The sequence below is a fragment of the Zalophus californianus genome, chromosome 9, assembly GCF_009762305.2.
Source record: "Zalophus californianus isolate mZalCal1 chromosome 9, mZalCal1.pri.v2, whole genome shotgun sequence".
Taxonomy (NCBI): Eukaryota; Metazoa; Chordata; class Mammalia; order Carnivora; family Otariidae; genus Zalophus; species Zalophus californianus.
The window spans coordinates 62,963,680-62,984,413 of NC_045603.1; the positions used below are offsets into that span (position 1 = coordinate 62,963,680).

General features: G+C 38.3%; 1 protein-coding gene across 4 annotated transcripts in view; it reads right to left on the reverse strand.

Moving 5' to 3' along the window:
* The window catches only part of DIP2B (disco interacting protein 2 homolog B), a 215,843-nt gene that overhangs the window by 57,764 nt on the left and 137,345 nt on the right, over positions 1 to 20,734 (reverse strand). For 2 of the 4 annotated variants that reach the window (XM_027592568.1, XM_027592571.1), the window contains exons 5-10: positions 12,338 to 12,550; positions 9,344 to 9,499; positions 8,754 to 8,873; positions 5,314 to 5,511; positions 2,444 to 2,535; positions 647 to 757 (exon numbers count right to left, since the gene is read on the reverse strand). In XM_027592568.1, coding sequence (XP_027448369.1) covers positions 647 to 757; positions 2,444 to 2,535; positions 5,314 to 5,511; positions 8,754 to 8,873; positions 9,344 to 9,499; positions 12,338 to 12,550 — 890 coding nt within the window. The remainder of the gene's footprint in view (positions 1 to 646; positions 758 to 2,443; positions 2,536 to 5,313; positions 5,512 to 8,753; positions 8,874 to 9,343; positions 9,500 to 12,337; positions 12,551 to 20,734) is intronic. The other 2 variants (XM_027592569.2, XM_027592570.2) reach the window with 2 other exon arrangements.

Genomic DNA, 20,734 nt, shown 5'->3' on the forward strand with positions numbered 1-20,734 from the left:
TTACCAATTTGTTTTTTATTCCTTGCACAAAATAACTGTTTTCTTATAAATCCACAATCTCTATCATATTTGTCTTTATCACGATCCCTCAATAATAAACTGTAGGAGAAAATTAGGGTCAAACAGCTCATGGAGAAATCTTTTGGTTAAACTTAAAAAAATTTGCTACATATGCTGCATGGGCTGATGGGTCATTAAAGTAAAATCTTATTCCCCAGAGTAGTAATCTGCATCACTGTATCATCCTTCAACTTAAGAGAAATCCTGGGTTGTATGATACAATTAAAGGAAATCCCTTTACAAAAAGGTCTCACCTATTATAAATGTGGATTATCTATAGTCTCAAGGAAGTAATAGGGATCCTCTTTATAAATGGTTAATTGTTGAAAAGTAACGTATGCCCCCATGATTTTTAAATTTTATATATAAAAAATCTAACTTAGTTGAAACAATATTATTTTCCTAAAATTTATAAACAATAATAACTATTATTTGTCTACAACTCTCATGTTTTTAGAAAGTGAAGCTGAATACTTAAGAAAATGGTTAGGCTGTTTCTAATGTCATGATGGAGTCAATCGATCCAAGAACCCGATGCCCACCATGTCACATCAGGCTACATTCCTCTTAAATTTAGCAATGTTACCTTTCTGGTAAGAGGTACCTCTATAGGCACTGGAATCACTTCTGCCAGGAGACATCCATAAAAAGCCACCATAAACATGACTGGATCATTGTTGGGATAAACCAGGGCTACCTAAAATGCATAATGACATTCAATAACAGAGGAATAAAACTAGACTAATACTTTCAGTGTCACTGTCTAAGATAAACATTTATATATAACATGTCTCATGAACACAATAAAACTAATAGCCTACAGAAAATGAAGTTATTGAGAAAAATGCACAAGTCTAAAAAAGATTTCTATCATTCCCATGATTATACTAGACATGTTTTGGAAACTATAATGCAATTCATCATCATCATAAGAAAAATTTTTCACTGAATTCTATGGTGATTGAGCAGTTAACAACTCACCTTAAGTAGTAAGTTAATTACTTGTGAAACCTAAGGCAATTTACTTTAGTGCAGGACTGACACAATAAAATAAATGTAATGGGTCTCTCTAGATAGGCCAGCATATTAGAGAATAAGCCTTACAACTCTCAGAGAACTCACAGGAGTTGACTGACTAGATTGCCACTATAGGGCCAACTCAAGGTTTCTTATTCTTTAATGAGTTCATTGCATTAATCCTCACTCACTTAACCAACAATGCAAGTACTCCAGCATGAAGGCTTTGGTAATGGGTGTAAGTAATATTGGCACAAGCCATTATGGATAAAAAGTTAATTCATCTACAAAAGATAAACAGTGAAACCCATGTTCAAACTGTTCAAAATTGTGATCTCACCTGTAATGCATCATAGGGATAACTGACCCTTCCTAATTTACTGAAGGAATGTAAAACCATTACCATTGTGGAGCTTGTTACTTGGCTTAGATGTTTATAGATTAACATGTTAAACTTAATTATGTCACCAGACTCTTGTTTCCCCTTCTTTTACTTTCAAATTCTCTTAACTCACTCCTAAGATAAATTCAATCCTGAAGTTGCTAATCCTTTCTAGAGTTCTAAAAAATGTTAATTCCATAAAACATTTAAGACAACCTGTTTCCTTCCTGCACACAAGTGTCTATGGTGCTAGGAAGACACAAAAATTACTTTCTTAGGTTCAGTGAGGACCAGGAAACCCTCATGTGTCACAATAATAAGTGGAAGTCACCCTCTAGGTGCCCTTTGCCACAGTGCAAAAGTATTTTTAAAAGTCTAGTTCAGGAGGTTCTATATCATGAGCCTACTAAAAAGAAGTCTGTTGTGTAGTTGGTGCTTCATTCTACAAATACCAAATAAAAAGTAACATTTGAAGATAAGAAGTCATCATATTTAGAAAGTCATTGATAGGAAAAAACTCTTCAAAAAGTTAGAAAAAAATTTTTGTTTAATGTCACCTTCAATTAAGAAGAAATTAAATTATGTCATTTTGTTTCTTCTTAGAACATGGGTCACCCTCTCTACATAAAACCACAGAAAATGTTTTGAAAAATTTTTATGGGGTAATTTGTAATGAAAAAAAATCAGAGCAAACTTTATTGCTATTTTTGTTGTCTGATTATTGAAATATTTATTTCCAGAAAGAGTTAGGTTCCTCTTTCTTTGTATTAGCACAAGAATTTACTGAGTAGCAGCTACTGAAAGGGACATGTGAATTTCCTTCAATCTATGAATGTAAGAATTATAACCTGGCACTGAGCAAACCATTTTCATTTTCTAAGAATAAGAGTTAACATAAATTGTACCGTTGTGCATTAAAAATCCAGAATGTGCATATTAGAAAACAATGAAACATCACCTCCCTAAAACCAAAAAACCAATTACCCTGTCTCCAGGTTTTAATACAGGTTCGTTTTTGGTCCCCAGTTTATTAAGCAGTGTGTAGGCCAACTTTAAACTTCTGCTCCACAACTTTCCTGGAAAAAGAAAAGAATCATATAGAAAAACACAGGCCTACCTCAGCAAGGGGGCATTCAGTTCATTAGCACATTTAGTAAGACAGTGGCCCTTCCAAATGTCTCATTAGACAAGCATCGCCCCCAACACGCAAAGCCCCTCCCCCACAAAAAATGCTTTATATTCACTTGAGTTTATAGAAGACAGTCCTGGTTCCAAACAAAAAGAAAGCATTAACAGATGCTCATTCTGGTATAGATAATATTTCAAATTCTTTTGTGAAGTAATCTGAATATCTTTAGAAATAATTTGATGTTAGCAGATCACATTTAAAGGGAGGACAACAATTTTTATAACAGGGCTGAAAATCAGAAGACTACTTCTGCTCTAAGCTTCTTCTGAAGAACTACTTACATATATGGTATTAGACACTTGAGGTTAACTGCAAAGCAAAAGTATGACTCAAATGATTAAGCATTCCATGGCACTGTATTTCAGTGAAAACAGACAATATGGAAATTAGGTGAAACGTGGATATATTCATAGATGTTAAATAAACAGGTAAAGATTTGGTCAGCTAACGGCTTTAAGGGTTACATGGATGAAATTAACACATAGCTTCTGAAATGAATGCTAAAAACCACTTTTTGGGGGGAAAAAAGTTAATCTTCCCCTCTTTCTTCCCCCTCCCTCCAAACACCCTTAGAAATTCTTATCTCAGATTATGCAGAAAGTGAAAAAGAAATCATGTCATTCTTAATAGGTATGTTAGTTTTACATCTAACTCATTCAGAGGGGCAGCTAGGGTTTTCAACTCACGTCAGTCTGTCAGATTCTTTAAACGAAAACTACTTTTTTCCGAAAATTACTCAGTATCTAGGTTTATGGACATGTGCTTCACTTCTTTTTTTAAGTTTTTTTTTTTTTTAAGATATTTATTTATTTATTTATTTGAGAGAGAGAATGAGAGACAGAGAGCACGAGAGGGAAGAGGGTTAGAGGGAGAAGCAGACTCCCTGCTGAGCAGGGAGCCTGATGCGGGACTCGATCCCGGGACTCCAGGATCATGACCTGAGCCGAAGGCAGTCGCTCAACCAACTGAGCCACCTAGGCGCCCTCTTTTTTTTAAGATTTTATTTATTTGCCAGAGAGAGAGAGAATGCATGAGAGAGCACAAGCAAGGGGAGCGGCCGGGAGAAGGCTGGCTTCCCGCTGATCAAGGATCCCGATGTGGAACTCGACCCCAGGACCCTGGGATCATGACCTGAGTCGAAGGCAGACGCTTAACCGACTGAGCCACCCAGGCATCCCTGCACCTCACTTCTGAAGGGAAAAAGGAACCTGATGTTTGAATAAACTAGTACAAAATCTCACAGCCCAGGTTGAATCCATTCCTCTTCTTGTTGAAAATTGAAAAATAGGGGCACCTGGGTGGCTCAGTTGGTTAAGCGTCTATCTTTGGCTCAGGTCATGATCTAAGGGTCCTGGGCTCCCTGCTCAGCAGGGAGTCTGCTTCTCCTCTCCCTGTGCCTTGACCCCTCCCGTCCCCACCCCCGCTTGAGCTCTCTCTCTCAAATAAATAAAATCTTTTTTAAAAAATCTAAAAATTGAAAAATAAAATTATTTTAGAGGAATTTTTGAAAGAAAAATGTTACTTTGAAAAGTTATTTAAAAAGGAAAAATCAAACTTTAGCTGGGGTGCAAAACTAAATGGAAAAGTACCAGTTCTTGGGGAGTTTTTTGTTGTTGTTGTTGTTTTTTAAAGATTATTTATTTATCTATTAGTCAGAGAGAGTGAGCATAAGCAGGGGGAGTGGCAGGCAGAGGGAGAAGCAGGTTCCCCGCCAAGCAAGGAGCTGGATGCAGCACTCGATTCTAGGACCCTGAGTTCCCAACCTGAGCTGAAGGCAGATGCTTAAACGATTGAGCCACCCAGGCATCCCTAATTCTTTGTTCATTATAAAATTTTGTGCCTGTTCTAGCAAGAGGTAGAATGAGATGGCAAAGATCTAAAAAGTAATTGGTTTCAATTTTTAGATAAAACTATCAGATTTTTGGGGGCAACTGGGTGGCTCAGTCAGTTAAGCATCTGCCTTCAGGTCAGGTCATGATCCCAGGGTCCTGGGATCAAGCCCCGTGTTGTCAGGCTCCCTGCTCAGAGGGAAGCCTGCTTCTCCCTCTCCTCCCAGCTTGTGCTCTCTCTCGCTCTTTCTCTCTCTCAAATAGGTAAATAAAATCTTTTAAAAAAAAAAAAGGCATTTCTTTAAAAACAAAAACTATCCTGCCATATATCCTGCCCAAACATCTCCAAATCCCCTTCTAATATTAAATCATCAGTGGATCCAGAAAGCCTCTTTCTTCTTTCTGCTCTTTTATTTTTTTTAAAGATTTTTTTAATTTATTTTTTTAACAGAGAGAGAGAGACAGTGAGAGAGGGAACACAAGCAGGGAGAGTGGGAGAGGGAGAAGCAGGCCTCCCACTGAGCAGGGAGCCCGATGTGGGACTCAGTCCCAGGACCCCGGGATCATGACCTGAGCCGAAGGCAGACGCTTAACGACTGAGCCACCCAGGCGCCCTCTGCTCTTTTAAATATTAGCTGCTTTGCAAATATCATTTAGTAAATGAAAATATTTGACAATAGCTTTACTTAGAACTCAGGATCCTATTAAAATTATTTAAAAGATCTGTTGAAACACAATGACCAGCAACCGCTAAATATCAAGATGAAAACACCACCCATGATAATCTGAACAACTATCAGGAGAAAAGGAAGGAGATGGGACTCTTGCAAACTGACCATATGTGAGCGTGTAAACTGGTTTCCCCGTCACGTCCAGGGCGGTCAGACAGGGGCATTTTGCTTGCGTGGTGCCCCAGCGCTGCAGGGCCGACTCAAGAGCAGGAGGCCAGTTACAGATGACTCCTAATGGCTCCCCCTTTACAGGGGTCATCTGCCGTCCTTCAGGCTTGGGCTGGTTGGGGTCTGGCTGAGGTACTGTACCAAAAAAAAAAACCCCAGGGGTTATAAAAATATTATCTGAAATATATACAAATAGCAACTAACAGAACTTAGGTCTCTAATTGCAAATATATTTCCCTTTTCTCTTCATCTTTATTTGGTTTAAACTCACTCTGAAAAGAGAAATGATATCGCTAGAAATGGTAATCCACAAAATGGGCCTGAATTCCCTTCCCACACAACTGTGAAATCATATTTAATATATTTTATGTAATAAACTAATCCTGACTCTAACAAAGCAAATCACTGAACGTACAGAAAAGCAGAGAGCCTACATTCCTTTTTAGCAATTTTATAATTTGACTCAACTGGTTTTTAAATCCTTAAATCCTTCTAATCCAGAAGTGTCTGATGTTAGCGAGTCAGGTTGCACTTCACTGGGTTATACTTAACGAAAAAGCATTAAACTGTATGTCAGAAAACCCAAATTTATGTTAACATTTTACCAGTGTGACCTTAATCAACTTGAGTTACTTGAGCCTCATTTTTCCTCATCTGTAAAATGGGGATAGTAACACTTAGGGTCATTATTACACTTGATCTTAGTCAAAAGACAGAGACAGCATGGATGACAGTGTTCCATGTCTCCGTACCTTTGTACACATCTCATCTGGCCAACCCCTTTGCTCCCGGTATACTTGTACTCATCTTTGCCAGGATGCAGCTCAAACAGCACATTCCCTGGGAAGCCGTCCCCAGTCATTCCTTCCTTAGTGCTCCCCCACTGTATGGCAGTCTACCCTTAATTAAAGCACTGAGGATCCTCAAAGAATTACTGTGTAAGCTTTTATCCCCCTAAGCCTGACACCTTCTTGAAAGAAGGCCTGGTTCTTTGTCTTCTTATTACCTATGGTGCCTAATACATAATGGTAGCTCAATTGATGTTAATTAAACTGAACTGAATTTGGGGGAAAGGAAGTGCTAGATTATTAACATGGTCATTCCAGAAATTGGAGGTGAATAGTATTTCATATTTTTTCATATAAATAAAAGTCCTCTTAATTTTTCTACAATGAACCAATATTATTCAAATAAAAAGCAAAAAATTCTATTTTCATTGCAGGAAAGGTAATTTACACATGGAACAAAGTCATTTACTGAGTGCCAATGATACGCACAGGATGTGATAAACACTGAGGAAATAAATGCTGTACATACCATTCTTTGAACAAACATTTATTGTCTCTGATAAGTGCTAGGTGTAAGAAGCACCGAGTCCGCACCCTCACAAGGTATCTGGAGTGCAAGGCGGACACACACACATACACAGAACTAAGTAGAGAAACATGAACAATGCATGACAGAAACATTACAGGGATGGAAGAAGAAGGCCACATCACCTAGCTTAGAGGACGGAGTCCCCCATGGGAGCTGAGTCTTAGAGGAAGGGTAGGAATTAGCCAGGTGTGTGGGAGATGAGAGAAGAGGCATAGAAAGGAAAAGAAACAGAATAAGCAGCAAGTATTAGATGGGCAAATGAAATATGAAATAAATTTTATTTTATAGCTCAACTTAATGACAGACTTCGGAAATTTACTTAAAATGTCTCGATTCTTTTTTCTACTAACATAAAACTAATGAAATAGTTTCAACTTTCCAATTTACTGCCCTAGGTATATAACGTTTCAGCTGCCCTTCTGCTTCATATATTCCCAGACTCTAAACCACCATATTCATTAAAAAAATAAACACGTGTAATTCTAAATAGTTTTGTTTTTATGGACTGTATATATGGTAGGCATAGTCTTCTGGTCATAAAAGTGTATACGTTATTGCCACCCACTAGGCCTCAATGCAGACCCTGAGGGACACTCTTTCAAAGGCTTCCAAAAACATGTGGATACTTTACTTTTCCAAAGATAAATGAAATAAGCAATTGTTGCCCATTTATAATTAGTGGAAAGCTGTTAGTGCTATTCTGCCAATGAAAATTGTTCAAGTATGATTCCTATTAAACCTTGACCTTTATTTGCCTGGTTAATACACAGTGCTAGAAATACTGGGGAGGCTATTACTGGTATGAGCATCTTGAATATCAGGATATGTAGGAAGATGTCCGTAGTTCAGTGAGTTTAGTGACTCCTAAAGAAATATAAAGTCATCTTGACCTCCTATGTCAGGCTGCCTGTTGCTTCTGGCTGCATAAAGTGGGCTAAGACCAGATCTAGTCTATTAACATGCCTAGTTCCATTAACACATGCAAAGTGATCAAAGCCTACTATATTAGTCTCAGGATGTAAAACCGAACTACAAAGCTACCAAGGCTCAGTTCTTTTGACAAAACCTTTTGCTAGGTAGATCTGTTCGTCATCCAGCTTCAATAATTATCAAACGGCCACTTTCATTTCATCTATACTAATACTCATTCAACTCCCAATTCTTCCTATTAAATCCTAAACATCACGGTTTCATCCATAAATATCTGTTAAATTATTAAAGAAAGAAATCACTATTACTACTTCCTCTACGAAGCTTTCCCTAACCACACAGATGGGACTGATTTCTGCCCTTCTCCCAGCTGTTGTATTAGTCGATACATACTTATTGGCTAAACTATGCTTTCACGTGTATATATTTTAGTACATCTAATGTGTAAACAATATGAAGGAATGGCTCTATTTTCATAAATCTTTGAACTCTTCACCATTTACCACACTGTCCTGTAAAAAGCAGACATATGTGTTGACTGACTGATTTAACAAAAGGATTATGTTGTATCAAAAAAGACGGGCAAATTTTTTTTTTTTCCCCCGTAAGGAGAGACTTTATTTGAAAGGATTAAGGCAGGGTTGGAAGGAGGGGAAAGACTGTTACAAAAGGGAGAACTCTGACAATAAGATCTGCAAGTGTCTCCAACTGGGCAGCAAATTTTTGAGGTCAAATTTGACATGTGTATTCTAGGATAATGCAAAACGTAAATAATTTAAAAAATTTTATATTTGGGAAAGTTCCTAATTTCAAAGAGCATATTTTACAAGGATAGTTCTATATGCCTCCATAGTTATCTCTTCGCCTTTCTGTCCCCTTCCCCCCTCTTTATTTTGCACCTGAGATCTGAAATACAAATGATCCTTAGGGAAAGAAGAACAGAGAACTACGAATTCTTTCAACAAAAATGCTGCCTCATTCACCTTTAAATCCTACGGTACCTGACATGTAGTAATTGCCTAAGATATGTTTGTTGAAGGAATGTATGTCTTCAGTATTATTACTACTACCTTCCACAATTTCTTCAGAGTCATCCACGAAAAATTCTTTTAAGGGAGGTCTTTTGGGTCGTTTCAGAGTGTTGAGAAGCTGCTGGATTTTGGTGGATACTCTGCTACTGACAGGAACACCTAGAAGGGGAAAAACAGTAAGTTAAAATTCATTGATTTTAGGGCTATCTCAGCTTCTCAATCCTCTTAGGAGTTTTTATTTCTAATGACATTTGGCTTTTGCTCAGTCTTATTCTAATTCAACAGGGCCAGAAATGTACAAATATGTACATAACAAGTTTTATGACAACACAGAACAAATATGGTGCTATTATTAACATCCTGCTTCCAGATTTCATCTAATCCTCTTTTTTACTTATAGCATTTTTTTTTTTCCATACTCAGTTTTTTGTTCAGAATATCTTTTGACAATGCAGACTGTCTGAACAAGTAACAGTGCTGCCACAGGGCAGGCTGTTGAAAAAGAGGGTGCTCCAGGGGACATGCGGGCAGTGGAGTTCTGCTCAACCACTCAGGTGCGGCTATTCACGATGTCGATTTTCCCAGTTTAACTAATATTCCCTATTTAGCTGCCCAAAAGAACTCCCTACCATCAGCTGTATCCATAAGGCTGGACCTGTTGGATCCTTTGTGCATGCCTTTAACTATCCCCGAGGGGGGCAGATCAATATTTGCTGGGCGCATTGAGGAAGATGATGATGAAGAAGAGGTAGTTGTAGTAACATCAGGGGGAGCAGAGAAATTCTCTAAGAGGGGAGAAAACAAAATTTAGAATCATATTACATAGCAAAAATTCTTTAAATTTTTGTTGTTTCTTAACAAGGAAAAAATTACATAAACAGGGCATCAACTGTTATAAAATAACCTTTGAAATCAAATTCTACGAGGAAGATATAATGAGAGGGCAAGAGGTTAAGGAAGGGCCTATCAAAATTATTATTTTTAAAATTTGAATAGCCTTAGTAAGAGCAAATCACATATCAAATATTCCTGAAAAACATTCTTTCCTACACAGAAAGACTGGTAGAAATTCAATATTAATAATCGTAATAGAATAAAAACTGTGAGTGACTTCAAAATGAAAACAAAGTAAGTATGGTCATAATAGTCTCAAGCATTTGAAGACTAGTCTTGAGTCTTCTAGTCTCAAGCATTTCTTCATGTTTATGTTGACTTATCTATGTTTCTTCTTCCACTGAAAATGGAAGGAGTGACTTGGGAGTGGGGTCAGATTCCTCAGGTCTCCAGATGAAGAAAACCAGATAAAGCCCACTTCCAATTTTTATAAAATAACCCACAAGAACCTCGGATCTACTTGACACACAAGGTTCTTCCCTTGATTGAAGCATGATTAAATAATGTTATTGTACTCTGCTTCATGTAGGGATTCTTAATATTGAGAAACCAAATGACATAAGTTGGAGGAGAGCCATTCAACAGGGATGTGTTACAAAAACCTTAGAAAAATATCTGGAGAAGGAAAGGAAAATTAGAGGAAGTAAAATATATGATTCACAAGAGTAACAACAAGCCACTCAAAACTATAAAAAAGACAAAAAGCATAATATAAACAATTTCTAAAATAAGTTTGGGAGTTGGGTCTCTACGCCCCAAAAGTCTGCTCTTACTAGTTCAATAGTTTTTAAAGTTCTAAATATACTAGCACAAGTATACTCCACGATACCTTTCTGTAGGATGAGGTAACAAAGCATTAAGAATAGGCACTTTTATTTGACCCAGCAATTCCACTTACTGGAATATATCTTAAGGAAATAATCAGACAAACGCACCAAGTTGTGTGTTCAAGGATGTTCCTTCCAGCAGTTTTTACAATAACAAAAAGCTGGTTAATACCTAAATGTCCAAAACAGGGGAAGGGCTAAATAAGCCAAAGCATAACCATATAATGGCATACTCTGAAACCATAAAAATATAGTATAATTCTATATTAATGATCTAAAAGATGTTTGTGATACACTGCTAAGAAGAGCAGGTTATGAACACTATGTTTAGTACAATTACATTTTTGTTAAAAAGACCAAAACCCTACATATTCATATACAAAAAAAATCTAGGAATAGACACATTAAAGTGTTATCCATGGGAAGTGGCTTTATAGATTACTTTATCTTTATTTGTACCTTCAATTTTTTCTACTGGGAAGATGAATTGCTTCTGTTAGAGAAAACATCCAAAAGGCAATAATGTTAGATAAAATGGTTTCTGTGAGTACCTGAAAAAAAAACCTTTCATAGACTAGCAGAAGCAAGAGAAAAAATATAAGGTCAGATGAAATCATCTTATTAAGAAAAATCCAGACAGAGTCAACTGGGGATTAGGTCTGCCTTCTGCTCAGGTCATGGTCCCAGCATCCTGGGATCCAGCCCCGCATCGGGCTCCCTGCTCTGCAGGAAGCCTGCTTCTCCCTCTCCCACTCCCCCTGCTTGTGTTCCCTCTCTCGCTGTGTCTCTCTCTATCAAATAAATAAATGAAGTATTAAAAAAAAGGACAATATTTTTAATAACTGAAATTGTTCTCTTTTAGACAAATGTGGAAATAAAACCTTACCCAACCATGGCTCTGCTGCTTGTCTTTCCAAACAGAAGAGGCGGTGAGTGTGCTCATCTGTAGCTACTTTAAGAGGTTCAGTGAATGACAGGGCAGAGCCAAGAGTGCAAGACAAGGCACCAGCGGTTGGCACTTAGCTTTCTAATGTGGGCAATCATACCCTCCAGGTAGCTATGTTCTTTACTAATTACAGGCTTGAATTACAAATTTTCTAAGTTTTTCTTTTCAGAAATCAATTCATAGATTAAAGATATATATATATATGTAAGGTGATAGAGAAAGGTCACTGATACGAAAACTAAGACACCACAGACACATGATGTTCAAAATACATTACTTAGTGCAATATGTACCAACCAATTTAGCAGAAGCAGAGATCTGAGCTGTATCTTTACCTGCAGATGTCACAAACTCTTAAAAACACACACACAAAAACATAAAGCAGAGCCAAGCAAAAGCTAACGTCCATACAGGCGCATCAGCAGCAGGTAGCAGCTCAAAGAGCACCAACATCCTCAGCCTGCACGCCCCAGTTGTAGCAATAACACAGCAGCAAGGACAATAAATCCAGTCTTTATGCTAAAGACAAAGGGCTTCCCTGATACTGGCTTAGTGCAGAATCTGTTCAGGTTTTATGGGTTTTTGTTTGAGAAAACACAGATAACAATCCTGGGAAAATCTAAGATGTTACATAGTTTAACACCTTTTAAATACATGGAATATTCTCTAACAGGGATAAACCCACATTAAGACTGGTGTTATATCTTGCAGCTTGAGTATTGCTTATGGAAATAGCTATGGCTTCAGGTGGGCAATGCTATGCACCAATAATGCAGATGATACCTATCATTCCAAATGTATTTCTGGTGTTTCCTTCTTTGCCCCATTAACTGTTATGTTCGTTCTGATTTTCTTTGGCCACTGTGAAAAACCTAATACAAATCATAAACTATTTCTTGGATGCTGGGAGCTAAATGGAACATAATTTGAGCTTCTTGGGTAGATCCAGCTCCTACCTATTCGAGTATTGGCAAATACATCAGCTAGAGACCCACTGGTTCCTTTGACCTCTCCATGGGACAGCGTAGAAGATGCGGATGAAGAAGTGGACGATCCCTGAATTGAACGGTTGATCCAGGACTCAGCATTCTGTAAGCTCTGTTGCAAGGCAGCAGAGAGCGCAGCTTGGCGTCTCAGAGAGCCCTCATCCTCAGAGGCCGAAGACGTGTCTGTGTGGAATTAGAAAAAAAGAAGTTCTCGATCCTGCCTAGAACAGAGACCTTTCAGTTCTTGCTCATTGATCACACATTCAATTTTGATACCAGCAAAATATTTGCACTTTTTTTTTTTTTTTTTAGAGAGACAGAGAGATTTGGGGGGAATGGGGGAGAGGGAGAGAGAGAATCCTAAGGAGGCTCCATGTCCAGCGTGGAGCCCAATGCAGGGCTTGATATCACAACCCTGAGATCATGATCTGAGCCAAAATCAAGAGTGGGATGCTTAACCAACTGAGCCACCCAGGTGCCCCTATTCACATTCTTAAGGTAGATTAGTATGTAAAGTTTCTCAAGAATCTCACAGAAAGGTCTATGGACAAAACCTGCAAAAATAAAACAGCCTAAATCTAAAAGTAATTTTAAGTTCTTAAAAAAAATCCCTTTTAGAATATTTAAACTTCATTCACTGCTTTTCTGTTCTGAACTTAACCAGGATCTAAATTCTTCTGGCATATCTACTTATATTCAAGTAATACTGAAGTGCTTATATATCTTCCTCAACCTCTTAATTAGAGAACCTTGTGATAGGTTGCTACACTGATTCTGACAAGTACATATTAATTAGTGTCTACTCAAAAGGAAATGATCTTGATAGGGTGATATAAAAACTTACTTTTGTTAACAACAACTTAAGTGTCTAACAGTGAGTTAGATGCTGGGGAACTACAAATGGAATTAGAAACAGTGCTTAGCCTGGAGGCATTCATGGTTTTAGAGGAAAAGTGGTCACTCAGCACACGTAAGCTTTTCAAACATGACAGGAGACAACCCTGATCTGTATTGCTCTCCTTAATTCTCAGAGAAGAATTGTGAGAAATGTACTGATGCCTGTATTTGGCCTGGCTCTGACTTCAGGAAAATAAGGCCTAAATTAGAAAACCATGTTGAGGAAAATAAAAAAGGAAAAGTTCAACCAAATATAGGATAGCCGAGGGAAGCAGAAGTCAGGAATTTATTTCAAGGCTCTCAGCTTAGGAGCCATACAAGTTAAAAGGGGCGTTTGGTCTGATCTGAAACAAACCCTTCGACATGATTTAGGGGGTTATAATTAATGGCCTGTGGATTGAATTTCATTCAATTTTTTAAAAAATTAAACACCCTGTGGTTAGTCCTGCTGAACACTCTAACTCAGGGGAAACTGTAGGTATGCGTTCTGCTTTGGTTCAAAAAGCCAGAGAGAGAGGGCTGCCTGGCTGGCTCAGGTAGGGCAGGCAACTCTCGATCTCAGGGTTTTAAGTTCGAACCCTACGTTGGGTATAGAGATTACTTAAAAATAAAATCATTAAAAAAAACAAAAACACAAAGAGCCAAAGAGGTAACTAACAGGGCTAGAATGCTGCTAGCACTCGACAATGGAAATTTGAACCACAAAAGACTAATTTAACCTAGAAGCCAAATTTTGCAGGTCCAGAGCAAGCAAGGAAGTTAAAATAATGACTATATCCTGGCTTCCTGCTCTGAACCACCTCCAACTTATTATCTCATATTGAAGGAGATGTGAGGCCCAAGACTGATTATTTTTACAATCTACTACATAACTACAATACGTGCTGGAAACTATGTCAGGTTCCGGGGGTTCTGAGATGTATATGTTCTTCTAAGACAGTGCCCTAAAAAGGCTTAAGGTCTGGTACAGGAGACACAATCCCACAGACTATCTCACAAGAATACAAAGGATGCTAAGAAACAGGGTAAGGAAAGGGTTTCACAAGAGGGGTACTAATCTTAGTCAAGGATTTCAAGAACTTCTATGTAAATGGAGTAAAGACTTTGAGGTGTAAGGGGCAAAAGATGAGGCTGGAGAGGTAAACAGTGGTCAGACCCCAAAGGATACATCGATGAGGTTCTTTAAAGGGGAAAGAGATCTATAATGCAAAAGGAGAGTGACTTAAGGAAAATATAGAGAAAGAAAAGTAACAGCATCTGTAGCTTTTTATTCAAGGAAAGAGGTTTGTATCATTCCCAAAAAATATTCCAACATTTCAACGGTACCTTGGAGGGCAGAGATTTCTGTCTTTATAAACATGCTAAAGAAAAGATGAATGGGCAGGTGGCGTGGGACAGGTGAATCTGACCCTAAGAACAAAGTACTTTCAGGGTCATACATCTCAGGATCCCACAAACTCCACTGGATTTACAGGCTGTCTTTATTGGATCATTTATTTTAAACTGTGTTAAGTCTAAAATCAGAATAACCCAATTTTCAGAAGATAGTAAAACCAGTATTTTCATGATTAGGTTTATGGAAAATTGGCTTCACTATGTTTCTATATTGGATCAATTATGTAATTAGGTGCATTGTTTCAATTCAATTACCTTGTTTGCCTGCCAGTCCTCCTGAGTGTTTAGTGACTAAAACTGTGGGCTGGAAAAGACATGGCCTTGGTGTCTATCTTCCATTTGAACTCTGGGGTCCGCCCCTCACAAGCTACGTGACTTGGGGATAAAATTATCCATCTGAGAGGGTTTGCTTGTTCATCCCTTCAACAAATACCATGAAGCGCTACACTAGTTGGCAGGAATAAAATGGTGAACAAGGAAGATACGTCCCTATTCTAATAGGACTTAGAGTCTTACACAGTGCACGCACCCAAGGAAGTGAGCCCTAAACCCAGGCAGGCCAGAAGGGTAAGTAGCTATTGGTTCTGAGGGCCATTGGGGGGCAGGGGAGCAAAGAGTCAGGGAGAGGGAACAGCATGCTAGGATGCTGGGAGGGGACAGAAAAGGCACATTTGAAGATCTGAAAGCAATAGGACTAGCTCAAGCACAGGATGCTACACTGACGAAAGATGAGGCTGGACCAGTGGATAGTGCTGGGCTGCTAAGGGTCTTTGTGCTAACTGCAACAGGAGACCATGGAATGAGACAATGTCCAGAAGGCACCCCCAGCAGTGCCAGCAGATAGCAGTTGGCCAGTAATCCTTAGTTCCCCTTCTCCTCCCCAAATAATCCACCCTACGTTAGCTCACCAGCACAAAACTGGCTGTGCAAAGCTTCTGGCGGATTGCCTATTAAGATCACACAGAACATGACTTTATCTTTTAAGAAATAAAAATGAGCTCCCTTAAATATTTGTATGTTTATTCGGTAGTTTTTTGAATTTGTCAAATAGCTATCACCCAGGAAACTGCTGTGGATTAGAAGAAATCTGGGCAAGATTTAATAGTAATAAAGTTATTTTCCCACTGATTCTGCTCCAGTTGAACATGAACTCACAACTCTTATCCATCAAGTTCCTTGCCTAACTCTACTTTTATGTAAGATGAATACCATAGGTCCTTGCCTAAACTCTACTTTTATGTAAGATGAATACCATAGGTTCTACAGAAGAGAAAACAATTTTTAAGCCATGGTTTGTCCTTCAGTTTATAGCTGGTGTGATTTTTAACACAGCACCATTTTATACTGATAACCAGACGCCTAAAATTCATTTATAACCAATTAGAAAACATGTAACAATTAGCTTGTCGATTTTAAGGGAAGGAAAGTCCTGAATTTACTGCCTTTAACTGTTGTAAGCACTTCCCTCTTCCTGGCAGAAAACAGATCTATGATACCTAAAAATGTTTATTTTAAAAGTTTAAACACCTACCCATTCCACCTACTAATGGCATAATCCATCCAATCTACTCCTTGGTTATCTACCCAAGAGAAATGAAAATATACAAGGACTTGTACGTGAATGTTCATAGCAGCTTTATCTGTAACAGGTAAAAACTGGAAAGCATCCAAATGTCCATCAAGAACTGAAAGGACAAAGAAATGGTGGTATATGTATTTGACAGACTACTATTCAGCAATTAAGAGGAACGAACCTCCGATATACACAACATGGATGAATCTCAAAATAATTATGCCAAGTGGAAAAGTACAACAAAGTATGATTCTATTCATACGAAATTCTAGAAAATACAAACGAATGTACAGTGACGGAAAGCAGATCGTGGGAAGGAAGAGAAGTAGGATTACAAAGGGATTATGAGGAAATTTGGGTAGGGGATGATGGATAATGTGCATTTTCTTAATTGCGGCGACGGCTTCACAGTTTCGCTATGTCAAAACTTAGCAAAACATATACTTTAAGTATGTTTATTGCATGTGGATTATAATTCAATAAAGCTGCAAGAAGAACGAATTTAAAAAGATCTATGGGGGTGAAAACGGCACCTCGCTGAGAGGATGGTAACATCTCAGTCCGTCTACACTGCCAGAGGGCTGCCATACCAGCTGGACACGCTTCTGGAAAGACAGTGCCTGCCACTGGGTTCTGACAGCTGACACCAAAATCAGGCCCAGACATCAGCTTAGAACAGTAGCTAGGTCAAGATTCACTGAAAGAAAGATCTTATCCTAACAATGACTACCAAATATACCACATAAGCTAGGCCAAGAAACAGGAGCTTCAAAGAACAAGGAAAAGGAAACAACTCGTAGGACACTTGCTGAATGACTTCTGACTGGCATGAATTGCTTGACCACGACTGTCCAAATTGGAACCCTTCTGAGCAGGGGTACTCGCTGTCAATAATTACTCCAGGGTCGCTGTACCTATAAGGGACCTCCAAACACTGTTTTTCTAGGTATTTTCCCATGTCTATGAAAAAAAGTTCACAAAATCAATTAATATTACAAATAATACTGTTGCCCCTTGAACAAATACAGGGGTTAGATGCACTGGCCCCATGCATGGTGGAAAGTCCACGTATAACTTTTGACTCACCCAAAACTTTACCAATAGCCTACTCTTGACCAGAAGCCTTACTGGTAATATAAACAGTCAACACATATTTCTTTTGTTTTTTTTTTGTTTGTTTCAACACATATTTCATGTATTATAGGTATTATATTATATGTAATTATATGTATTATATACATATATATTATATGTATATGTATTATACTGTATATAATACATACATTACATATATACATATATATTACATATAAACATATATTACCGTATTCTTACAATAAAGTAAGCTAGAGAAAAGAAACGTTATTAAGAAAATCATAAGGAAGAGAAGTACATTTACTGTACTGTAAAAAAATCCACATAAAAGTGGACCCACACAGTTCAAATTGTGTTGCTCCTGGGTCAACTATATTGAGGTAAGAAAAGAGATTTTTTTTTTTCTTTTAACTTACTGCCTATTTGAAAAGTTAGGTCAACCATGCAGCAATTGCTGGAGCTCCAGATTTACCACAAAATATTTACTTGACACTATGGTAGAAGGAGAGGCAATATGCCAAGTGGTTTAGAGAATGGGCTTTTTAGGTCAGATTGCTCTGAATTCTGATCTTAGCTCTGCCACTGAGAGATCTTGGGCAAATCAGTTAAGGGTCTAATTTTGCTGTTTGCTGTTGTTGTTCTTTTTCTATTGATTCTCTCTCATGGTGTTTTCTATTTTTGGACTGTTTGCTCACAAAATTCAGTGAATCTTTATCTCTGGGAATCCTGAGTTCCTGGGCTGAGGTTGTATCCTTGCAGAAATTCTTTTGTGTCCCAAGGTTATCATCAGCCCAAAGACCATTTTTTAATGTTAGTCAGTTCTTACCAGGCAGTAGAGTGACACTCAAACCTTGAACCCACTTGACCCCAAATTCTTAGGGAAGGTCTGAGCCCCTGTTATCTCAAGGCCAGGCACAAGGCAAGCTTTCTTGACAACATCTTTTGCTGGCATGTTAATTTTTTCTAGTTCACTCTTCTGCTGAAGATGTAAGCCCCTCCAGGGATCTCAACTCCAACCTCCCATCTTATTATTATTATTTTTTAAGTAAGCTCTACACCCACTGTGGGGCTTGAACTCAAAACCCCAAGATCAAGAGTCACATGCTCTACTGAGCCAGCCAGGCGCCCCCAACCTCTAACCTCTTATATAGGTTCAAGGTTTTATCTTTTCTATCCTTATAGTAATTAAATTTAGGTCCCTTGTTTCCTACCTCCCTGCTCCCCAGGGCAGGGAAAGTGAGCACCATCTCAGCACTCTGATGTTCAGTGACTGTTCTCTCCCTCTCTTGTTCCTGTATGTATTTAAAAGGAAACTGGTTATAGTCTATCTAGAATTTCTAAAGGGAAGTTTTCTTTTCCCTGTTCTAGGAGAGAATTTTCAGATTATCTAACTCACTACACAGACAGAAACAGAAATCTGGGCAAGTAACTGAGCTCCTCTAAACCTGTTTTCTCATTTGTAAAATGGGACAGGGGACTGTCGAGAGAAAAAAAAAAAAAGAAAAAATACATGCTAAGCACTTAGCCCTTCGACTAGTAAACAGAGGGTACTCAATAAATGGTAACTATGAAATTAGTTTTACTGGAAGCCTTAAATTTTATAATCAGCCATTGGAATAAACAAATTCAATCTGACAGAGTGGGTTTTTCTGGTGTTTTGGCTTAAAGAATACTGAATATTTACTGGTCTCCCAAGCAACTGCAGACCAAGGCTCATAACCCATACCAAAAATTAAAGTATGCTATTAACATGATCCAAGTCTATTAATTAGAGCACATTTTATAGGGGTCTGATTTGCCAATTCTGTTTATTTTGCAGTTTTGAATAAAAATGGAGTATTTGGGGAAAACTCCCCAAGTTGGTAATTCAGACAAGTGTTCTCTTTCGAGTTTATATTAACTAACTAGAATGTTTGGGGCTATAAGCTCTCAGAAGGCAACAGCTATTCAATTTTCTTCGAATAATACCCATTATTCTAAGCAAACTGAATATCAATTAAGTAAAATGACCTCCCAAACATGATACTTTGGTAGAGTAAAAAAACAAAATTAAGAAGACTTGAGTCTGATACATAATTGTGCTGTTTGACCTGGGGTGAATCCCTTAGTGATTATGAACCTGTTTGTTTCCTCATCTCTACAGAAATCTGCCCTTTCTATGTCAGAGTGGCTATGAGGAGCAAATGAGGCAGGGCAGCCATTGTGAAAGCCACGTGAAAGTCCCTTTTGTACTGTAATGTACTGTAATTCTATAAGGCATTATTAAAGTATGTTAGAAGTATATAACAATATCCCAAGTCTGTTCATGGGCATCACTATCATATAGAGAAATGCAGAGAGGTAAATTTCTCCTTGTCTGGTCCCATGAATTACTTCTGTCGTCACTTTCAAGCAGGGCCCTGTGTGGGACAGATGTCTAAATTCATTCTACCCAAGCCAGCTGAAATAGCTTACTGTGTTTTGGGGTCATTCTGTGGTCTGTTTGGTCATCCAAGTACCCTTAGAATGCAGCACAGGGTAAGTCCACAAGGGTGGAGAAAAAATTTAGAGGGGAAAACAATGTATGCTGCAGTTTTTGCATTGTATTTATCTGTATGAATGAGAAACAGCATTACACAAAGAACCCCTACAAAGAAAGAGCTGAGGTAATTGCCTCATGACATTAGTAAATTATTTCAGCACATAAAGGGAACTGGATGGCAGTAATTCAAGCAGTCTAAAAGACTCTGAAAAAGGCCACAGGCACTAAAAGAACCGTAGTTTGCTACCAACTTGGAGAATTTAAATTTTCCAGTCCATAAGACAGAAATCAGTGTACATTTATCAATAAGCAATTTTAGGTTGACTGATATTTTATTATTTGTGAATGACAGATTAACAAAGGCCATTTCCCATGCCAACTATTTATCATATTTTCCATTCCATATAATACTACGAATAAGGCCAAGATTTATGGAATATTCTACTTTTTTTTAATTTTTTTTTTTTAAAGATTTTATTTGTTTATTTGAGAGAGAGAGAATGAGAGAGAGAGAGCACGAGAGGGAAGAGGGTCAGAGGGAGAAGCAGACTCCCTGCTGAGCAGGGAGCCCGATGCGGGACTTGATCCCAGGACTCCAGGATCATGACCTGAGCCGAAGGCAGTCGCTCAACCAACTGAGCCACCCAGGCGCCCGGAATATTCTACTTTTTAAATCCTTTTATTAAATCCTTCCCAAAATAACTCTAAAATTTCATTGGTTCAGCAATTCCAACAGTTATATGTTGGATGCCTCCCAAAGAAGCCCGGTGGCTGGGCTCCCACAAGCCAGCACGTGCACAGTGTGCACCTTACAGCAAACCCACTTTGTGGGGTGTGGCGTGACTGCTCACACAGCGCACAAAGGGCAACACGACTAAATTACTAT